The sequence below is a fragment of the Leucoraja erinacea genome, chromosome 26 (genome assembly GCF_028641065.1).
Source record: "Leucoraja erinacea ecotype New England chromosome 26, Leri_hhj_1, whole genome shotgun sequence".
Taxonomy (NCBI): domain Eukaryota; kingdom Metazoa; phylum Chordata; class Chondrichthyes; order Rajiformes; family Rajidae; genus Leucoraja; species Leucoraja erinaceus.
The window spans coordinates 17,735,002-17,758,285 of NC_073402.1; the positions used below are offsets into that span (position 1 = coordinate 17,735,002).

Here is a 23,284-nt window from a genome sequence, read left to right on the forward strand (position 1 = left end):
AATCTTGTCTGGCCTTTTCAAACGTGTGATAAATGGACTTACTAGCCAAGAAACACCATATGTTTGATATCTCTTCACTCATTTTCCATAATAGATCGCAAAAGAGCAATCAGCGAAGTAATGCTCTAATTATATTTCTACCCCATCTCCTTTCAATTTCAATGACTTTCTGGAATCAATTGTTGACTGAGCAACTCCGACAAGCCAATCTAATGCCCACTGTTCTTATACTAAGACTATGTTTGTAGTTGCATCACATCATATCTTTAAGTTCCCAATTATTTTTTTCTCTTATTTAACTGTGAACATGAATTTACTGAGAGATTAGGCATTTTTATTTATTTCCTTGGGTGATTACAGCATGTGTAATTCATACTTATCATTGCAAGAGAAACATCATTACATTACACAGGGATATTCTCCTTTTTGTACTAGATTCAATGTGATCATAATAAATCAAGTTGTCTGCATTTAATATCTGAAAGTTGCCGGTTGGGTGTACGGGTGAAACTATCCATCTTTGACACATATTTCTCAGGTGGAGTTGTGAGTTTTCGTCTTATATCCATGCTCCTGGTATCAAGGCAGAGTGAATGGGTCTTCAAGGCGATGTCTTCTTGCACTCGTGCCAGCTGTTTGTAGAGAGCAGTCAAAGCATCCCTGAAGCAGAAGCCGTGAAAACGTTAAACATTCCTCGTCACTGAAAGATTTTTTTGTTTCATCTGTCCCAGGTCAGGTTCAAATTAACTAATTTCACAATCTCAGCTACATTGCAAAGTGATTTAAACCAAGTAATCGTTACCAGAAATACAAACCATTCTTAGCAGATGATTTATACCATAGAACACAGAACACACAGATTGCATCATTCTGCTGTTTTGCATTTGTTATTCTACTTATTGTTGTATCTATCATTCATTACCATGTACTGCTAACTCTGTGAGCTTCATTTGAACAAGGAATTTCATTGCATCCTGATATATATGACCATAAACTAATCTAAAAGTACACACTGGAACTGGCCTTTCAGCCCACAATGCCTGCATTGACCATAATGTCAAATGAAACAATTCCCACCTGCCTGTACATGGTCAGAATCCATATTTTAAGAATACCTTTGTTACACTCCAGGCCGTTTGTTCTTCAGGATAGAAAATACAGGCAAATAGAGGCATGCAACAAATACAATAAATTAAAATTCCCCAAAATATTAGGACATCAATAGAAGCTGGCATGGACACTGTCATTCATTGTGATCATGACTAATCTGGCCTATATTTTTTTCTTGTGTGCCTGTTCTCCATCACCCTAAGTTCCCTGATCTTTCAAAAAATATATCTGGTTTCTCTTTAAATACCTCTGGTGATATAGAGGCTAAATTGGGGGTAGAGAATTCCAGAGATTCACCACCCTCTGCATGAGGATGTTCCAGTACATCTGTTTTAAATGAGCAGCCCTTAACCTTCTAACTCTGTCCACTCATTTGGGATTCTCCAACTCGTGGAAACATCTCGACATTTACCCTGTCATGCTCTCCAAGGATCATATATTTTTCAATAAGATCAACCCTCAATCTTCTAAATTCCAAAGAATATAGATATTATAAATATAAGGTATGGAATAAGTGTACCATTTTGGTTTTGAAATTATTGAGAAAGGGCATGGCATGCATATACTTGAGACACTTTAAAATCTGGAAGAAATATAATGAGTATTTTTGGCACCTTCATCGTGTAACTAAAAATGGAGATCTTGTTTTATGTGTGGAAGATGGCAACCTAATCAGCAAGTAGAGAATACAGAACTTACTGAGATTGTGCAAGTTTCTGTTTGAGGGCAGCAATGGTCCCCTCCAACTGGTGTACCTCATCTATCAGTCCATACTGCGCCTGTGGGGAAAAAAATCACACGTGATACTTGCGGCATTTTCATCGATTCACATTATAGCCAATGAAGATAGTTCTCTCTCAACTTTACCCAAATGTAGTTTGCATCCTTTCTCTGCACATTTAACTGTAATGATTGCAATATGGGAAAAGAATCATCCTACTGGTTATACTCATTAAACATATCCACCCATGCTTACAAGGTGCGAGGGATTCAGCAGCCGATGAACAGGCAACCGAAGAGACAAAAGGTTCAGTCAAAAATAGGAATAGAATCAGTGTTAAATGTCCTAAATGAGATTGAAATATCACAACTTAATAAGCCTTTATTCTTACTTCATCTCTGGTGAGATCAACATTGGGTCTGTAGGTACGAGCTTCAAGTCTTGTGTGAGCCACCTTCAAAGGAGCAAGCTTAGCTCGAAGATCTGCTTCAAGACGTCGAATGTCCTCTTCAAGATCTGCAATTTCCTCCAAGAGCTGAATGAGAACATTGACATAGAAACACATGATTTATGGCTTCACAAGATTTTCTAACAAACAGAATAAGTGGCCTCACAAGGTCTTTCCTTTTGTTTGTGAATGTGGTATTTTGTGGGTGACAGGCATATGTTTCCTTAAGGTATAAACCAAAAATAGAGAGGAGTGCAAGGCAAGGGTGTAAGAAATGTGCAGTTATATTCAGAAATCACAAACTTGCTGCCTATATGAACTGTGCTTCTTCAACTAATCTTATACTGAGGGCCAAAATTGGAAAAATAAATAAAAATGTTCAATTCAATGTTAGTTTCCTACAGAAATTAAAATGATAGGGTAAGAAATATATATCTAAGTGTGAGACAGAAAAGAAGAAGGAAAAATATTAAAATAATCAAAATGGAAAATGTGTGTTTTTGGTTCTAGAGAGGTTTTGTTATAATAGTTACATTAATATTAAAAGATAAATAATTGAAAGGTAAATCCTTAGCTTTCTCAGTAAAATAGTCTTATATTAAAGTTCTGCAGATCCGATTTGTGAAATTGGTTTGTATCAAATTGGCTGATCCAAAGCTATGAAGCAATCTTGAATATAGAGTTGTCCCTTAAGAAACCATACAATTGGTATTATTACAAATGGTTTTGATTATATTTCCCTTATTTCAAGACCCAATTGCAATCTATGGGGTATTATATTATTATGAAAAGACCGTAATATTTTAATCAGTTGTTATAGACCCAGTATTGATATCCAATTTGAGTACCAGTATAGAAAATATTCTTTTGACATTTTTACTTGAGAATCTCTATAAATGAGAAATATATATGTTTCAAAAAGGTTAAAGTACAATTAAATGAAAAAGTTCCAATATAGAACAAAGTTCTTTACATTTTTCTCCTGCCATTTTAATTCACTAAGGGCTTGTTCAAATTCATGAATTCTCTTCCTGAAGGCAAAGTCAGTGGCAACTCGCTGTGCCTCCACTTCATTATCAGTCTGCAAGGACAAAAATCAGGAGTCAAGTTACGGGTCATTTCATTTTACACAATGTCAATTGGCCTCTTATCCTTTTCTAAGACCCCCTTCACACCCCGTCTGACTTTCATAATTCATGACTCTGTTGTTTCATAATCTGCTGATTGGGGGAAATTTGCTGCCCAAAACATAAACATTTCTCTCCTGCAAGGTTTTATTCACAGTGTGAATATTTTAATGCCTAACCCTAGAACCTTTCTTTCAATTTTTCATTCTTTATATTCCAACTTTTATACACATAGTATTAATTGAAGAAAGAATGACAATCAAGCATTGTAAATAGTTATAGTGATTACACCACAATCTGTGAAATATCTATTACCACTACCAATAGAATATTCACTTAGAATGCAGGGTGGTCACACTATAAAGAGATACTGTAGAAAATGAATTGATGCTACAGGTTAAGGACCCTGATTTATTTTACCCAAGCTCATCAATTAAGAGAAGATGGAACCTAGGCAGATAACTTTGACAAGATAATCCCTGCTTTTGCATATCCCAGAAATAGAAGATAAGAAATTCTCATTTGGACTTACATATTTAATGGTGGCTGCAATCGCTTCACGAAGATTAGTTGAAGCATTCATCTCTGCTTCTGCGCGATCCTTGTTGTAACGACTGAACATATCCCATTGCTGGATAGTGGTGGACCTACCCAAAGCAGGCAACAAAGAAAAATGTAGTTCTGCAGTGTTGTCATAGAGCACATAAGGACATCAAAGGTTATGGGGAGAATGCAGCAGAATGGCCTTGAGATGGAATAATAAAATAGCTATGAACGAATGGTGGAGCAGACTCGATGGGCTGAATGACCTAATTCTGCTCCTATTTCTTATGGCAAAAGGCCCTTCAGCCCCACCTGTCCATGCCGACCATGAAGCCCCACCTAAGCTAGTCCCATTTCCCTGCATTTGGCCCATAAACATTTCTTATCCATGTACTTGTACAAGTATATCAAATGTTGTTATTGTACCTGCCTCAAACACCTCCTCTGACAGCTCATTCCATATACCCACTACCCTCTGAGTTAATAAGTTGCCCCTCAAGTTCTTATTAAATCTTTCTTCTCTCACCTTAAAACTGTTTTTTGGTTCTTTATTCCCCCATCCTGGGTAAATGACTGTGCATTCACCTTATCAATTCCCCTCGTAATTTTATACACCTCTATAAGATCATCCCTCAGCCACCCGGTAATAAAGTGCCCAATATCTCCCGATAGCTCAGACACAAGTCCTGGCAACATTCTAATAAATCTTCTCTGTACCCTTTCCAGCTAACTGACCTCCTTCCTGTTAAGAGGGTGACCAAAACTGAAGACTATAATCAGAATTGTAAAACATAAAGGTTCTTCTTACCCAGGAGGGATGCGCAATGGGTTTGGTTTAAGTGAAATATTTGTGGAATTATTGTTGAGAGATAGAGCAACTCCGTCAATATCCAAAGCTTCCTTTTTATTCTTGACGTCAAAGATCAGCTGCTGACGTGCTTCTATCAACAAGCTGCAAAAGAACAGAAAGTACCTTCCGTCAGTAGATCACATCAGCTGAGGATGAATTAGTCATAGAGTCGTAGAGATACAGTGTGGAAACAGGCCCTTCGGCCCAAATTTCTCACACCGGCCAACATGTCCCAGCTACACTAGTCCCTCCTGCTTGAGCTTGGTCCATATCCCTTCAAACTTATCCTATCCATGTACCTGTCTAACTGTTTCTTAAACATTGGGATAGTCCCAGCCTCAACTACCTCCTCTGGCACCTTGTTCCATACTCCTACCACCCTTTGTGTGAAAACGTTACCCGTCAGATTCCTATTAAATCTTTTTACTTCACCTTGAACCTATGTCCTCTGGTCCTCGATTCCCCTACTCTGGGCATAGATTCTTTGCATTTACCCGATCTATTCCTCTCATGATTTTATACACCTCTATAAGATTCCCCCTCATTCTCTTGTGCTCCAAGGGATAGAGACCCAACCTACTTAACCTCTCCCTATAACTCAGACCCTCGAGTCCTGGCAACATCCTCGTAAATCTTCTCTGAACCCTTTCAAGCTTGACAATATCTTTTCTATAACATGGTGCCCAGAACTGAACACAATACTCTGAATGCAGTCTCACCAACGTCTTATACAACTGCAACATGACCTCCCAACTTCTGTTCTCAATACTCTGACTGATGAAGGCCAATGTGCCAAAAGCCTTTTTGACCACCTTAACTACCTGTGACTCGGCCTCCAAGGAACCATGCACCTGTATTCCTAGACCCTCTGCTCTACAACACTCACCAGCGGCCTACCATTCACTGTGTAGGTCCTGTGTAGGACGTTAGACGTTCCAAAATGCAATACCTCACACTTCGCTGTATTAAATTTCATCTAGCATTCCTCATCCCACCTGGCCAATCGATCCAGATCCTGCTGCAATCTTTCACAACCATCTTCACTATCTGCAAAACCACCCACTTTTGTATCATCAGCAAACTTGTTAATCTTGCCCTGTATGTTCTCATCCAAATCATTTATGTAGATGACAAACAGTAACGGGCCCAGAACGGGACCCTGAGGCACACCACTAGTCACAGGCCTCCAGTCCGAAAAACAATCTTCCCCCATCACCCTCTGCTTCCTTCCATTAAGTCAATTTGCTATCCATTCAGCTTTCTCTCCTTGGATCCCATGCGATCTAACCTTCTAGAGCAGCCTGCCATGCAGAACCTTGTTGAATGCCTTTTACTTCATGCATTCGGTTGGAAATGTGTGTATATGTCAGCCAAAATTTCTAACTGAAGGAGTATCTCATATGGAAACAATAAACAGAAAAATACTTGGATAATATTACAGTAAGAACCTGTCCAACAGGAGTTCTACCAGGTAGATTTCAAATAGCCTAAAATTTAGATGTTGGTATGGAGAGGAGGAAAGTGGAAGATGGGATAATAGGCAGATGGTGGAGTAAGAGAGACTAAAGTTCTAAGGACAAATGTCAAAACTGGACAATGTTGCATCAATGGACTTTATTCTTGCATCAATGCAATTGTCACAAACAATCAGAAATACAAATAAATAAAAGCCCACTGATGCACAACATACCAGAGTTGTTCATGGGCTTCACTGATTTTCTGCTGAAGAGCTTCCTTCGAACCATCAATCACCTCAACTTCCTTAAGAAGCTGTTCGTGCACTTGGTCTGTCACAAGATCAATGTCCTTCCGACCTTCCCGTAGAGTTAGAGATTCAATGGCAACATCCAGATTTAGATTCTTGGCTTCTAAAGCACGCTCTGCTTCTTCCTTACTCTGGAAGAGATTGCCAAAACTGTTCAACTGTACTAAAACCTATTCAGATTCAGCAAAATCAAACTGCTGGAGGAACTCAGTGGGTCAGGCAGCATCTGTGGAGGGAATAGACGGATGACATTTTGGGTTGGAACCCTTGTTCAGACTGATGGACCAAGGGGGGCAGAAAACTGGAAAAGAAAGTCTGGCAAGTGATAGGTGGATTCAGTGAGTGGGGAAGGGTAGTGATTGGTAGCCAGTGGAGTAAATGACAAAGACTAGAGGTGAAAACGAGACAAAAGGGTGCCAGACAAGGAAAGGTGTGAAAAATGAAGCCAGAGGGTGGGAAATATGGGACTTGAAACCAACCCAACTCCCTCTCTCTTTCCCTGGTGTGTACACATTTCTCCCATAATCGTTCAGGGATTTCAACTGGGACTGCAGCTTTCTGAGAGTTTACTCTCATGAAAACATGACTTCTGCACGGTATGGTGGAGACGCCCCTCAAATAAGGGAAGGTATCCCACGCCAGGGGGCCACATGAGTGGCACGGGTGGGGGACAGTTTTGTGGAATTTAAAAGATGTATAAACTGTATTGAACAATTTGTATAGCCTCCGAAAATGTCGGATGAATTTTTCGCACGGTTCACACATTGTATATACTTATTACTTGGACAGGGGCCACATGAGTGGCACGGGTGAGGGATAGTTTGGTGGAATTTGAAAAATGTAAAAAAATTGTATTGAACAATTTGTATAGTCTCCGAAAATGTTGGATTATTTTTTTTTCCGCATGGTTCATGAATTGTATATGTTTACCAATTGAAAAAAAAAAAAAAAAGACTTCTGCCACCAAGATGTATGGGACAGAGCCACTAGGGGATTGGTGAAACTTTGTTTGCTTGTTCAAAACAGGTGTAAAAGGTGTTGAGCTCATCCAGAAGAGATATGCATTGCCAGAGATCACCCCTGACTTGTAGCCTGTGGCCTGTGTTGGTATTCAGGCCCTGCCACAGAAACAAGGGACTGCAAAAAAAAAAGACACAAAGTACTGGAGTAACTCCAGTTGGAGACATGGATAGGTGGCATTTCAGGTCAGGATTCTTCTTTAGTCACCTGGTATTGAATTGAACCTCTAGTTTGTTCTGGCATTCTTTCGCAGCCTCCCCGATATCCTTACGGAGATCATACTTGACATTGTACTGTATAATGTCATCCTTCTTGAAAGTCTTGTTTAAAGGACTTTAACAGTCCTCCCTTCACATAAAAATATAAATAGGGCATTCTCTGTGATTAGAGTGAATAATTTAGATATATTACGTGGCTCTGGATAAAGAAATCTCCAAACAAATATTTGAGTTGCACAGAAAGGTCAATCTTAGTTTTGCAGCAATGAGATTTTTGCAATCAATTTCCATGCCTTGTCTTTGTGATGTTGTGGAGCAGTGATAAAGGAAATGAACCTTGATGATAGAGCAACAAACTAGTGTCTCAAAAGGCCCTGCCAATCTAAAAGGCAGAACCTCACTTTTAGAAGAGCTTGCAAAATTCCATCTGATATTAAACCTGATTAACTAAACTATTTGTTGTCCAATTTTGCCTCATTCACATTGCTCAAATATTGCTTGTGAAAGCTCTCAAATGCAGTAATTTGAATCTACACCTCTTTAGCACAGAACATGTAGCCCAAATGTATTTGGTTCCAAAAAGAAACATTCAGAGAATAAAATTCAAAATAAATATGAGGAGACGGTGGTATAAACTTACTTTGCTTAAAGCATCTATCTCAGCATTAATGTCGCAAAGAGCTATCTCCAAAAGTTCTTTCCATCGGTCCACCTCATCCATTCGCTCAGCGAGCCTAGTGCTGTTATCTTCTTGATCCCATTTTGTCTGCAATAAATAATAGATCTCACAGTTCCAATAGATTGATAAATTCAATTGGATCATAAATGTTAGATGTATTTAGCTTGGCCGAGTGGCGTCGTCATCGGGTCCTATGCATTCTAAATAAACTTTTCCAAAAGACAGCTTTATTTTAATGTTTCCACTCAATAACCTTAGAGACACTGTTCCAAATATGAGTTTTTCATCAAAGGCTGTGAGGATAGATGGCAATGGAATGAAAAGGTTTATTATGTTGCAATCCAAGAAAGCAATGTTTGAGCAGTTTACCAAATAATTAAGCAATTGCCAGGATATTAACCATCCATGCTTTGTATATGCATGGCAGAATATGTACAGTGGTTACTAAAGATTGTGATATTTTGTGAATCCCATTCCTAATCTATAGGTTAGTATATTGGACAAATTATACATATGCAAGTAAATTTTGGTAAGGTTGATTAGAAACATAGAAATTAGGTGCAGGAGTAGGCCATTCGGCCCTTCGAGCCTGCACCGCCATTTAATATGATCATGGCTGATCATCCAACTCAGTATCCCGTACCTGCCTTCTCTCCATACCCTCTGATCCCCTTAGCCACAAGGGCCACATCTAACTCCCTCTTAAATATAGCCAATGAACTGGCCTCGACTACCCTCTGTGGCAGAGAGTTCCAGAGATTCACCACTCTCTGTGTGAAAAAAGTTCTTCTCATCTCAGTTTTTAAAGGATTTCCCCCTTATCCTTAAGCTGTGACCCCTTGTCCTGGACTTCCCCAACATCGGGAGCAATCTTCCTGCATCTAGCCTGTCCAACCCCTTAAGAATTTTGTAAGTTTCTATAAGATCCCCTCTCAGTCTTCTAATTTCTAGAGAGTATAAACCAAGTCTATCCAGTCTTTCTTCATAAGACAGTCCTGACATCCCAGGAATCAGTAATATTAGTTATTAGTTATTAGATTAATATTAGTTCTAACACAATAGTAGTCTAACTTTTCTCACTTCAGTCTAAAATTATTTTTTTACAACTAGCAAATCTGCCCTCAGTTAAGTTAAGCTGTACTTCTTCCAAGGCCAGTTAATTTGGGTCACCATGGCAAGCAATGTATGGATCTGCTTTCAGGATGTAGGCCGTTATCTAAATACTGCTACCATTAACGAGAGCCAAATAGCCCAATTGAAAAAAGAAAAAAAGATATAGCAGATGTTCTATGTTATCCCATTATCATTAGATAACTTTTGAAAGTATCTATTGCTTTATGGCTAATTATCCCTTTCAACCTTCTCAAAATCCAGCGAGGCAGAAGAAATCAGCCATGTTGTTTCATTTGTTTAGGAATTATATTACTACCAGAGATAATTTCTTCGTTTTTCCAGTTACTTGGAACTAAAATTGCTGTGTCTTTCTAATTAAATCATGGTCTTCAATATCTTTAAATGAAAAATAGAACGAAGGGATCAAAGAAAAAGAATAAATGAACAAATGAATCAACATTTATTTCGTGCTATTCACAAATCATGAACTCAAAAATTGCCTTAAAGTTATACAGTGCCCTCTATAATGTTTGGGACAAAGCCCCATCATTTATTTATTTGCCTCTGGACCCCACAATTTGAGATTTGTAATAGTAAAAAAATCACATGTGGTTAAAGCGCACATTGTCAGATTTTATGAAAGGGTATTTTTATACATTTTGGTTTCACCATGTAGAAATTACAGCTGTGTTTATACATAATCCCCCCCTTCAGTGGCGTAGCGTGGGGGGGAGCCAGAGGGGCGGTTGCCCCGGGCGCTAAATTTTTAGGGGCGCAAAAAAATTGTTGGATAAAATGTTTAAAATAAAATTAAGAGGCCCAGGGAGCCGTTGTAGCGAGGAGGGGATACCTGGAGCTGTGAGTATAAAAACAGCGCGGGGCTTGCTTCTACAGAGGCCCGGGGAGCCGTTGGAGCGAGGAGGGGTTACCTGGAGCTGTGAGTATAAAAACAGCGCGGGGCTTGCTTCTACAGAGGCCCGGGGAGCCGTTGGAGCGAGGAGGGGATACCTGGAGCTGTGAGTATAAAAACAGCCCGGGCCAGGCCGCCGCTGCCACAGCTCCGAGGCCAGGCCGCCGCTGTCGCTGTCCCCGCTCCGAGTTCTGGTCGCCGCTGCCGATGTCCCAGCAGCCATTGCCAGCCGCCAGCTCCGCCATTAGGCCTCGGCGCAGGGGGAGACGGGGGATACGACAAAAGAAGTCGCATCCCCCGAAGGAAGAGACCAAAAACGTGTTCCTTCCCCTTCCCTTTTCCCCTTCTCCCCTCTCCCCTCTTCCCCCCCCCCCCCCCCCCCCGGCCCCCCCCCCCCCCCCCCCCCCCCCTGAATGAGGAGGCGCAAAACTTTAAACTGCCCCGGGCGCTCAAAACCCACCCTACCCCACTGCCCCCCTTTTAGGGCAACATACTGTTTGGGACATCCATGGCTTCACAGGTGTCTGTAATTGCTCAGGTGTGTTTAGATGCCTTCTTAATGCAGGTATAAGAGAGCTCTCAGCACCGAGTCTTTCCTCCAGTCTTTCCATCACATTTGGAAACTTTTATTGCTGTTTATCAACATGAGGACCAAAGTTGTGCCAATGAAAGTCAAAAAAGCCATTATGAGACTGAGAAACAAGCATAACACTGTTAGAGACATCAGCCAAACCTTAGGCTCCCCAAAATCAACTTTTTGGAACATCATTAAGAAGAAAGAGAGCACTGGTGAGCTTACTAATCGCAAAGGGACTGGCAGGACAAGGAGACCTCCACAACTGATGACAGAAGAATTCTCTCTATAATAAAGAAATCTTTATTCCGACAGATCAGAAACACACTTCAGGAGTCACTCTTCAGGATTTGTCAATGACCACTGTCCGCAGACGACATCATGAACAGAAATACAGAGGCTACACTGCAAGATGCAAACCGCTGGTTAGCTACAAAAATAGGATGGCCAGGTTACAGTTTGCCAAGAAGTACTTAAAAGACCAACCACAGTTCTGGAAAAAGGTCTTGTGGACAGAGGAGACAAAGATTAACTTATATCAGAGTAATGGATATCATTAGCAGGATAAATGACTCTAAAAATGTGCTTATTGTGGCCTTGTCAAACATAAGGGTTAGCACTACACGCTACGAATCCCAGCTGTGGAGACATTGGTATCGTTGTCTCGTTGTAGGACATTGATCATCTTTTAATCTGGATTTTTAACTTATGTATTGTGTTTTTTTTTTATAATATAAATTATGATGTTTTTATGTGATATACCAAGATTTTATATGTATTTATGATATTTGATATGCAATGCATTTTTAATGTAATGTTGCCCCTTGTCTGGACCTTGAGTCTGTAATAAAGTTTATTATTATTATAATGGCAAGAGCAAAGTTTGGAGGAGTGAAGGAACTGCCCAAGATCCAACGCATACCACCTCATCTGTGAAACACGGTGGTGGGGGCGTTATGGCCTGGGCATGTATGGCTGCTGAAGGTACTGGCTCACTTATCTTCATTGATGATACAACTGATGATGGTAGTAGCATTATGAATTCTGAAGTGTATAGACACATCCTATCTGCTCAAGTTCAAACAAATGCCTCAAAACCCATTGGCCGGCTTTCATTTTACAGCAAGACAATCATCCCAAACATATTTCTAAAGCAACAAAGGAGTTTTTCAAAACTAAAAAATGGTAAAAACTGAAGGGGACTACCCCCAAAACAAGCATAAGCTAAAGATGGCTGCAATACAGGCCTGGCAGAGCATCACCAGAGAAGACACCCAGCAACTGGTGATGTCCATGAATCGCAGACTTCAAGCAGTCATTTCATGCAAAGAATATGCAACAAAATACTAAACATGACTACTTTCATATACATGACATTGCTGTGTCCCAAACATTATGGTGGCCTGAAATAGGGGGGACTATGTATAAACACTGCTGTTATGTCTACATGGTGAAAACAAAATGTATAAAAATGGCCCTTATTAAAATCTGACAATTTGCAATTTAACCACATGTGATTTTTTTCTATTACAAATCTCAAATTGTGGAGTACAGAGGCAAATAAATAAATGATGGGTCTTTGTCCCAAACATTATGGAGGACACTGTAGATTTTTATCTGTGAGGTATCATATCCTTAATTATTATTTTGTAGCAAAATGTCAAAAAACACTTGTACATAAGGTTCCACAATTATCCAAGAAACTGATAGCACGCACTCAAATGGCTAAATGGCAAATTGACTCAATAACTGTCTTACATCTATATTTACTCTTATGAAACATATCATGACAAAGGATCTTCATACTGGTCATACTTCATATGGACAATAGAGGGATATTGGCCACTTGCAGGCAGATATGCAGCGTAAATTGGCATCATGGTCGGCACAAACACTGTAGGACAAGAGGCCTGTTCCTATGCTGCATTGTTTTATGGTCACCAAATTCATCAACAAATTTAGACACAAGTGTATTAAGAGAATGAGAGAATGAGCAAGAGCAAGAGGGCGAGAGACTGGAAGAAAACATTAGCTATAATAAAGTGAAGAATTTCAGTTTCTGATCATACACAATGATCTCAAAGTGTAAATAGACATTGGTCTCTCAGCTGTGAGGAGAACCCACAGGGATGACACATCTTACTTTTCCAAAACCGTAACTTACAAAAGAGGGCAAAATTAAATTTAGATGTGAAAATGAGCAATCTTCTGTAAGGTGGTCATCACTTTTGCATTTCTAGGGAAGCAGAGTAATGAGTAATTGTGTCATCAAGGGTGCAATAAATTGACCAGGATCCTATTATGAGCATCAAATGAACAAAAGCTTGCATTTATCTATAGACTTTCTGTGGATTTTTGCATTCCAACTTCTGACGATTAATTTGACAAATTTGCAGATAACTCTGGGAGATCCAGGTCATGTGTAAATTAATCAAGTAGTCTGCATGCCCAGTCAGAAAGCAAAGAGCCAAACAGATTCTAAATGAAGAAGTTTGAATTTAAAAGCTTTTATATTCTCTTTCAAGGCCTTAGAATATTACAAAATAACTGTAGACAAGGAACTGAAGTGTTTTTAATACCTGAGAAAACAGACATAGTCTAAACTTAATGTAATGATGACCACAGAACCACTAGATTGTTGTAAAAACCTAGTTCACCAATGTGCTTTAAAACACTGCATCTGATTGAGAATTCTCCTTGGCAGACTTGGATTGGGCTCTTTTTGTTTAGTTCCACTATATCACTCAGGATATAATTTATTTGTTCAGTTTGGGAGTATTAACGGCAGGGCCAGCATTTACTGTGGACGTGCTGGGATACAGACCATGTGCAAGTTGATGTGCAGTTTAAATTGGCATCATGATCACCATAGACATCATGTGCTGAAGTCCTGTTCCTGTGTGGTACTGTTGTATGTATGCACGTATGAATAATCATTTCAAAAAATGCCATGCTCAAATCCAGCTTTCATTCCTACCTGATTGTTGGTTTCATTTCGCAGGCTTCTACCTTCCTGCCGGATCTGATGGGACATATAACGCTGTCTTTCCGAATTGGATGAGATCTGGTTATTGTTGGCGAACCAGTCAGGAACTGTGTATCGCTGAGCTGACTTTAAACTCAGAGTTGCCATTTTTGCCTTTGTGAACTCAACTGAAAGATAAAATTCAGATTTACTGTAACAATGAACTATGGTTGATCATTATTCTCCTCTCTTAGTGACAGTGATATGTTTATCCTCAGCATGCCTCCAGAAAAACGGTGACAGTGGATATTTACATGGCACCCTACATAATGAAGTAATAATCATATGGATAACCCAAAATCCAAAACATATCCAGTTCTGGGGAGGAGTCCTTGGTTTGAAAGATTGACCCTGTTTCTCTCTCTCTACAAATGCTGCTTTTTTTTACCTAGCATAAAAGTATATTGTGAATAGTAATGTTGATTAACTCTGAGATTTACTTATTATCCATGCTACGGTACATTTATTTCTAACTTTCCTATATCCACACAATATATCCACACACTATTAAAACTGGAAAATACAATTCCGCTTCCTTTTCAGTTATCTCAAAATTAGAAACTTTTTGTTCCTTCTCGACAACAATTTATATTAAGAAGGTGTTGACCTAAAGTTTTCTTAGTGATTTATCATCTGCAAGGATTGAAAAGTGAGATAAGGGGAAAGGTGAAGGAGAGAAAGGCGATGAACTCACAATTATTCTTCCAATATTCTCAGTTAGAAACAAAATGCTGCGCTCAGCAGGTCAGGCTGCATCTGTGGAAGGAAACATCAGCAATAAGTTTTTATATGTTTCAAAGTATTTTACAGCAGATTAATTGCTTATTAGGTTTAGCTGTTATTAATGTACAGATAAAAGTAGAAACCAGTTAAGTGATCAAAGGCACTGTTAAAGGAGATGTAAATGGAGATTGTAAATGAGACATTACACACTTGTGACTTTGAAATAGTCTTTAATACATACTCAGACTTAAACAACACATAAATAATGACTGACTCCAGTCTGCTACTGAACTGCGCAAAGGGAGAAGTGGGTGTTATTATAAATGATACCTAAGGCGGGATTAGTGGTGCTGAGGTAGCTATATGATTGGTTGCATGCATAAACCATCTACAGAGATGTTCGAAGGAAGATAATTGTACAGTGCACAGTTGTATTGGACGAAGATTCCACATTAATACGTTACTGGAATTGACTGGAAATCAGAAAGCGGAAGGCTAACATTTCTCTTCTTCCTACAATCCAGACAATTAGAATCCAGACTTGAATCCATTCAACAATGGCTTCCTAAATAATAATTTTCTTTCAGTTTAGTCCTGGTGACGTCCTACACATTAAACCTCAATGTTTTTTTAAAATTTTTAATTAAGTTCATAAGGTCTTCTTCTTCTTGCATATGGCGTGCACAGCCTAAAGTTGTAGGACAACTTGTTCGATTTGATCTTATTTGATTGTGCACGCCAAGTTGATTGCATTCATTGAAACTGGGCGGACCACGTGAAGGTTGCAATCTCCCACCCAGTTCATAAGGTCATAAATGATAGGAGCAGAATGAGGCCTTTCGGCCCATCAAGTCTACTCTGCCATTCAATCATGGCTGATCTATCTCTCTCTCCTAACCCAATTCTCCTGCCTTCTCACTGAATTCAGCAGTCCCAAAATTCATATACAACTTGGATAGGTTTCATTCATAATCATCTGAAATACAATTACCAGCAAGCCTGTTCTGGTCTCACAAGTGCATTTTTCCTGCAGAGTCTACTGGAAACAATCGATAACTTACATTTCCTCTTTGCTTTCTTGTTCCAGCCTGCTGAGGACCTGACTTTTTTCTACTTCATACTCGGATATGGGAAGGCCCGTGGGAATTGTTTTAATATCTGAAGTTTTAAACCATTTTTCTACAGCACTGGAAAGTGCTGATCGTGTCATTTGTCGGTCGGAGACAAGAAGAAGAAAATAAAAGTGGCTATCACTGACCCGCCCTGGAGTAGATTCAAACATCAGATTGCAAGGCGATGCTTACCCAACGGGCCCGGGTTGTTAGCTCAGCCCTCACAGCCCGACTCCATGAAGCGGCCGCCGGCTTCTCTTCGGTGCGTTCCAGTCGCTCCGTCACAAACACCAGCAGCGTTGCCCGGAGACGCCTCCTTCGCACCAATCACACAGGCAGCACCTGGACAACACAACCATGACAACTGAAGGGGCAACAATACCACCGCCGGACACGTGGCCGCTTCATCAATCATCAATCATTCATTCGCCTTTGTTAAAATGTGTCAAACTTAGGAGAGAATTTCAGTTTGAACACATTTGGCTGAGATCCTCACTCTGCTCTCCGGGGTTAGCGCGTCAGGTGGTCGCTGTGCAGTCACCTGAGGAGGAGAGTCGTTCAAGGAAAGTGCTTGAACTTCGGCTCTATCTTCTAAACTAAAATTAACACCGAGGATCGCGAAGCGGATAGGCATCGCGAGTAAAAATCACCATGGAAACATTAGCGAAAACATTAACACTGAAACGAGAATACACGCAGTTGGTTGAGGTGGTGTGTGGGATGTTTGTTTTTCCAGGCATGTGTGGTATGATTATGTTTTTCTCAGGCTGTATGTACCTCGGGTCGACTTATTTAGTCATACAGGATGGAACTGCCCAAATGCCGATTTGCCCCCATCTAAGCTAGACCCATTGTTTGGTCCATATCCCTCTAAATCTTTTCTATCCATGTATCTGTCCAAATGTCTTTTAAATGTTGTTACTGTACCTGCAGTTCTTCAAGGAGGCTTTGGGACATCTGTGAAAATAGGACTTCAGTGCTGGGGTCATTGGTCTGGGAGAGGACATCTGGTCACGTCTTTCCAATGAATTTGAAGGATTGTGCAGATTCAGCACGAGTACCTGCTGTAGATAGTCCAGGTCTCAGGAATACATGGAGGAGAAGGAGCACTGCTGTCTGGTAGATCATGAGTTTAGTACCAGATCTGTGCAATTCATCATCAAAAAGAAGAGTCGTGGTTAAGGAGGTTCTCAAGATATTCTTTCCAATAGGTATTGTGTGCTTCTTAGTTTCTGATAAGTTCACCCCTGTTCCTGGCGCTCAGCAAGATGGGCTCATGCGTGTTGGGACTTTGGATGAATTTCACAGCACTGAAGACGTCACACATACGATGGCGGTCAGTGAGTTACCAGGCCGCCTCTGCTCTGTCTGCCCACATTCTGTTCTTTAGTTCAGAGGATTTCTGCTGGACATCTGCCTTCAGGTGCCTGCAAAGCCATTCCCTTTCCTCTGAGAAAGGTGGTGCCTCACACCCAGGAACTTATATTTAAAGTTAACTAGGTTCTCATTACAAACACCAAGAATCTCTACAAATGTCCCAATTGTGGCAGACTTCAGAGCATCTGTGGATACTTAGTGTCCCCTATGGGCGAAAAGTTGATAGGAGTTGGTTGCGACCGGCTACCTTTGTACATCTTTGACTGTGATCTTATGGTACTGCTTCTGTTGAAACTTATTGTTTGGGGTCAGGTTGATGGAGAGCATAGAGTGGATGTTGCGATGATCATCAGTGCCCGTCTTGACATGGCTAATGTGGACATCTTTATGGTCAATCATACAATCTATGGGATGATGACATTTGTACTCAATGTTGTCATGACATTTTGTGCTTGTTGTGGTAAGGCCACTCTCCAAACATTTTGTCAAGAGTAGGACCTTGAAGATCCTCTTCTCCACTCCTTTCATGCTGCTCACTCCTTGCCAGAGGATTGGATCACTTCTCACTCATGCTTTGTGATCATTTAGCAGGATCTGTTTGTCTCCCTTTGGGATGTACACCAAGATTTTTTAAAGGCATGAGCATGTCTTCCTTGGAACTTTCTGAATCTTCTGTGGTTGAGACAAAGGCACTGATTACTGCAGTGTGTTGGTTCTATGCTAGAGCGAGCATACGGTGTTAATTAATTCCAGAGGACGTTGGCGAGATACTGATCAGTTAATTCTTGACGATAGAACTCACTAAATGAAGACGGTATATCTCCTTCAGTTTTCCCCTCTAAAGGTGTACCTTATTCTTCTGATTTGAAATCTCCTGCCCATTCTGTCGCATTCAATGCAGTGAAGATGTTCTTGAGATGTTATAGGTGTTCAGGCCTACTGGGATTGTTCATGTGGATGCTGAACTTCATATTGTAGGGTGGCTGTTTTCTGTGAGCAGTTTCTTTTAAAGAGGAGTGGCTGTTTCACAGCAGCTTCCACAGGGACTTCACAGAAGCAGGTCTTGATACCGCAGAAAAGTGATCTAAGGTGATTGGAGCCCAGAAAAGGACACAAAGTGTGAAGTAACTCAGGCGGTCCTTGGTGAACATGGATAGGTGACATTTGGGGTTAAGACCTTTCTGAAGAAAAAGGTCTTTTCTAAAAATGTCACCTATCCATGTTCTCCAGAGATGCTGTCTGACCCACTGAGTTACTCCAGCACTTTGTGTCCTTTTGTGTATCAACCAGCATCTTCGGTTCTTCATTTCTACACTTTGACTGGAGACCAGGCTCTGCTGCACAGGAGTTGATGTTTCACATTAGTGAGCACACTTCTAAGGGTCACTTAAGATGTTCACATTTTCTTGCTCAAGCTGAGCCAAGGCATAGGAGACTTCCCTCTCAGCTTCTTACCCTCTTGTTCAATTCCCAATATACTCCCAGTCTGAGCTCCACCATGTGCTGCACCCTGCTCCAGATCTCTGCTTCTGGAAGTACAACTAACCACACTAGTTCTTAACGCTCTCTGGTTAGGGTCCCTGCCAAACACCTACACCTTTGCAACATTGGGAATCAGGTCTCAATAGCCTGTTCTACTTAGCAAGCAATCTCCTCAATCCCTGCTCCATTGCAAGATGTGGATAAGTGAGATTCCTATCCCTGTTGGTACAAAACCATTTACATTTTCACCAGCAAGAGTTTTGTGGAAAAATAATTTACAGAAAATCCTGGTTTACCCTTTATATTCATGGAACTGGCTTGATTAATTTAATAATATAGATAATTGGTCAAATAATATTTCAAATCAATTCAAAATGTTGACAGGGTCTGTGGATTGTTTGAATCACACGTTATAGCCTTCTCTTCAAGTCTAAAGCTTAGAGATTTGTTGCACTGGAGTTGCATTTAATGCATAATTACACAGTTCAGGTAAAGGCCAGTGAATGCAAGTCATGCACTATACAAATGAAATCTTGGACCATGCATGGTTGTTGGTTAGCTATTTATTACAAGTTTTTCCACATTTAATTACAGCATTCCATAAACTCAGGGCAGCTTTACTTGTTGGCTGCTGCAACAGCAAAAAGATTTGTACTGGAGCAATTTTGATCAACAAAACAAAGAAAATTATGGAAATATGTGTCAGGCAGCATCTGTGGCAAAAGAAAATGTTTCACACGAATGACCTTGCTCAGAATATTTCCAATAATTGAGAAAGATTGGAGAGTCTTGGTGCTCTCTCAGACCAATCTGAAAGGGGGAATTTAAACAGTATCTATCTTGACACTTCCAACAGATTTAATTTTGTAGACTTCTTAACAAGCACCTGGTCTATATCGTGTAAACATCTGAGAGTAAATACACCTTACAATTGCAAGGAAACACAATGCATTACTAGGGATACTGTAAGTGAAAAGAATAATTAGGCGATTTCCTCAGGTCCAAGGAAGTTTTTGTGACTAGAATTTTCGGTACAAAATGAGTCCATTCTACCACTAAATCACAGGTAAAACATAGTTGGCAAGCCAGCTTCAACATACGCTAGAAAGGCATTTCTAAAATTGTTGTTCTTCCTCATCTTTCACTTTGTGGGCATCACAAAAGATTTACAGGATGCAATTAGAAAGACAAATTTGGGATGATTCAGTTTTCATTGTATTTAGGACGGAGTATATAGAAAGTCATGACAGCACCGTCTTTAGTGAAATCCAATCAGAAATTTATGCCAAATTTTGTTTTCTTTACTTCCAGGAGGTAATTGCTTTAGTCACTGGATTCTGGAGGTTGTCCCTAAACAGATTAAGACTCATCTTCAACAGACATGGAGAGAATCAGAGATGATTCACTGAAATACAAATGATTCTGAACGAGGTTAATAAAATGCACCATGAGGCCGTTTCCTCCTGCTGATGGGTCTGGAACAAACAGGAAAAGTCTCAGGATAGGGGGCCAGTTAGACGACAATGTGATACCAAGAGGAATGTGTTTACAATTGTAACTATACTTTAGGGTCAGATCAACATGCCGATACTAAGAAAATTCAAAGGATATGGAGACTGAATAGGAAAATGGACTTGAGGTACAAAATGAGTGTCGATCTTGTTGAATAGCAAAATAGGTATGACAGGGCATAAGGCCTACTCCTGCTATCATGTCTTTATAATTAGCTGAGCAATTTCATTGAAATTGGCAATCACTCCTAATGGTGCATTGGACATTTCTGGCACCATAGAGTGATAGTGTGGAAATGGGACTTCGACCCAACTTGCCCACACCGGCTAACAATGTCCCAGCTACACTGGTCCCACTGGCCTGCGCTTGGTCCATATCCCTCCAAACCTGTCCTATCCATGTACCTGTCTAACTGTTTCTTAAACAATGGGACAGCCCCAGCCTCAACTACCTTCTCTGGCAGCTTGTTCCATACACCCACCACCCTTTGTGTGAAAAGGTTACCCTTCGGATTCCTATTAAATCTTTTCCCTTTCACCTTGAACCTATGTCCTCTGGTCCTCGATTCCTCTACTCTGGGCAAAAGACCCTGTGCATCTACCCGATCTATTCCTCTCATGATTTTGTATACCTCCATAAGATCTCCCCTCATCCTCCTGCACTCCATGGAATAGAGACCCAGCCTACCCAACTTCTTCCCTATAGCTCACACCCTCTAGTCCTGGCAACATCCTTGTAAATATTTTCTGAACCCTTTCAAGCTTGACAATATCTTTCCTATAACATGGTGCCCAGAACTGAACACAATATTCGTAATGCGGTCTCACCAACGTCTTATACAACTGCAACATGACCTCCAAACGTCTATACTCAATACTCTGACTGATGAAGGCCAAAGTGCCAAAACCCTTTTTGACCACCTTATCAACCTGCGACTCGACCTTCAAGGAACCATGCACCTGTACTCCTAGATCCCTCTGCTCTACAACACGATAGGCACAATGGCGCAGCGTTAGAGCTGCTGCCTTACAGCGCTTGCAGCACTGAAGACGCGGGTTCGATCCCGACTACGTGTGCTGTCTGTAAGGAGTTTATACATTCTCCCTGTGACCGCATGGGTTTTCTCCTAGATCTTCGGTTTCCTCCCACCATCTAAAGAAGTACAGGTATGTAGGTAAATTGGCTTGGTAAATGTAAAAAATTGTCTTTGGTGTGTGTAGGATAGTGTTAATATGCGGGGATCGCAGGTCGGCGCGGACTTGGTGGGCCAAAGGGCCTGTTTCCAAGCTGTACCTCTAAACTAAACCATTTACTGTGTGGGTCCTGCCCTTGTTCGACATCCCAAAATGCAACACCTCACACTTCTCTATATTAAATTCCATCAACCATTCCTCCGCCCACCTGGCCAATCGATCCAGATTCTGCTGCAATCGTACACAACCATCTTCACTATCTGCAAAACCACTAACTTTTGTATCATCAGCAAACTTGCTAATCTTGCCCTGTATGTTCTCATCTAAATGATTGATATAGATGAAAAACAGTAATGACCCCAGCATCGAACCCTGAGCCACACCACTAGTCACAGGCATCCAGTCTGAGAAGCAACCTTCCGCCATTACCATTTGCTTCCTTCCATGGAGCCAATTTCAGCTATCTCACCTTGGCTTCCATGCGATCTAACTTTCCAGAGCAGCCTACCATGCGGAACCTTGTCAAATACCTTACTGAAGTCCATGTACACAACAACTACAGCTTTGTCCTCATCAACCTTTTTGGTCACATCTTCAAAAATGTCAATCAGATTTGTGAGACACGACCTCCCACGTACAAACCATGCTGACTATCCTTAATCAGCCCTTGCCCATCCAAATGCCTGTATATCCTATTCCTCAGAATACTCTCCAGTACCTTCCCAACTACAGATGTTAAGCTCACCGGCCTATAGTTCCCAGCATTTTCCCTGCAGCTTTCTTGAAAAGAGGTACAACATTTGCCACCCTCCAAGTCTTCCAGCACCTCTCCTGTATTTAAGGACGGATCATAAATTTCAACCGGGGCTCCCGCAATTTCCTCTCTAGTTTCTCACAATGTCCTCGGATATATCAGATCAGGCCCTGGAGATTTGTCTACCTTCAAACACGACAGTAACCCTGACTGCTCTCAAGACACTTCCAGTGAATGCTCCAATTTCCTCCATCCTACTGTCTTTCTCCTCAGTAAATAGAGGACCTTGCCCATCTCCTGTGGCTCCACACACAGGTGACCGCTTTGATTCCTGAGAGGTCCCACTCTCTCTCTAGTTACCCTTTCCCCCTTATATCATATATCATATACCTATTAAAAGTCTGATCTTAGATGTGTGTATGTTTGTTCGTGTGTGCATGTTTGTTTGTGTATAATCACATCTTCAAAAATATAACATGCTAAACAGTAACATTTTCACATGTTCCGGTAGAGATTTTCCATTCCAAAATCGCCTTACCTGAAAAATTCATCCTTTATTTCTCGAGTTATTAATGACAATGTTGAAAAATCTGAAAAAATGTTGAAAAAAACCGACTGTCTTCTTGCTCACACTGCGAGCGACGTCACCCCCCGACCACTCCACCCCGTACTCGGGCCCTGCCTGGAGCCGGGGGCGAGGGAGTATTGCCCTCGGGAACCAGCCCTCCCCTGTGACGATGCACCTCCTCCCCACCCCTCAAACTCTACCACTCTCCTTCTCTGTTCCCTCTCTGTCCCCCACGCCTCCCGCGGGGGCCCATCAAGTCCAAAAATCTACTTATCTGAAAATGTCATGCTTTATTTCTCGACATTACTGAAAATTTTAAAAAAAAGACAAAACTTTGATCATTGATGTTCTGCTCATTGGCATGAGTAACGCTGGCTACACATGCCAATGTCACATGTCAATGAAATGTTGATTTAAATTAGTCAGTGACACTGTTTCTTGAGTACATAATGTGCCATGC

General features: G+C 40.8%; 1 protein-coding gene across 3 annotated transcripts; it reads right to left on the reverse strand.

Annotated features, from left to right (window-relative positions):
* Positions 1 to 314: 314 nt before the first annotated feature.
* On the reverse strand, positions 315 to 16,541 carry tekt2 (tektin 2 (testicular)). Of its 3 annotated transcripts, none has more exons than XM_055656252.1 (11): positions 16,131 to 16,541; positions 14,798 to 14,859; positions 14,056 to 14,231; positions 8,443 to 8,568; positions 6,490 to 6,695; positions 4,758 to 4,901; positions 3,939 to 4,053; positions 3,253 to 3,360; positions 2,223 to 2,366; positions 1,810 to 1,889; positions 315 to 660 (listed from the first exon to the last, which is right to left on the reverse strand). In XM_055656252.1, exons 3-11 carry the CDS (start codon positions 14,209 to 14,211, stop codon positions 447 to 449), a joined length of 1,293 nt encoding a protein of 430 aa, XP_055512227.1. In that variant the 5' UTR covers positions 14,212 to 14,231; positions 14,798 to 14,859; positions 16,131 to 16,541; the 3' UTR covers positions 315 to 446. The 3 variants fall into 3 exon arrangements, with proteins under 3 accessions (XP_055512227.1, XP_055512229.1, XP_055512228.1); XM_055656254.1 differs by having other exon boundaries at positions 16,085 to 16,541; XM_055656253.1 differs by having other exon boundaries at positions 15,888 to 16,541.
* Between the last annotated feature and the right edge of the window lie 6,743 nt (positions 16,542 to 23,284).

Coding starts and splice junctions, on each gene's coding strand:
- tekt2 (XM_055656252.1), bottom strand. CDS start 14,211: ATGGCAACTCTGAGTTTAAAGTCAGCTCAGCGATACACAGTTCCTGAC. Junction 8,569..14,055: donor GAAATGAAACCAACAATCAG/GTAGGAATGAAA, acceptor TATTTATTGCAG/ACAAAATGGGATCAAGAAGA. Junction 6,696..8,442: donor AGATAGATGCTTTAAGCAAA/GTAAGTTTATAC, acceptor AATCTCTTCCAG/AGTAAGGAAGAAGCAGAGCG.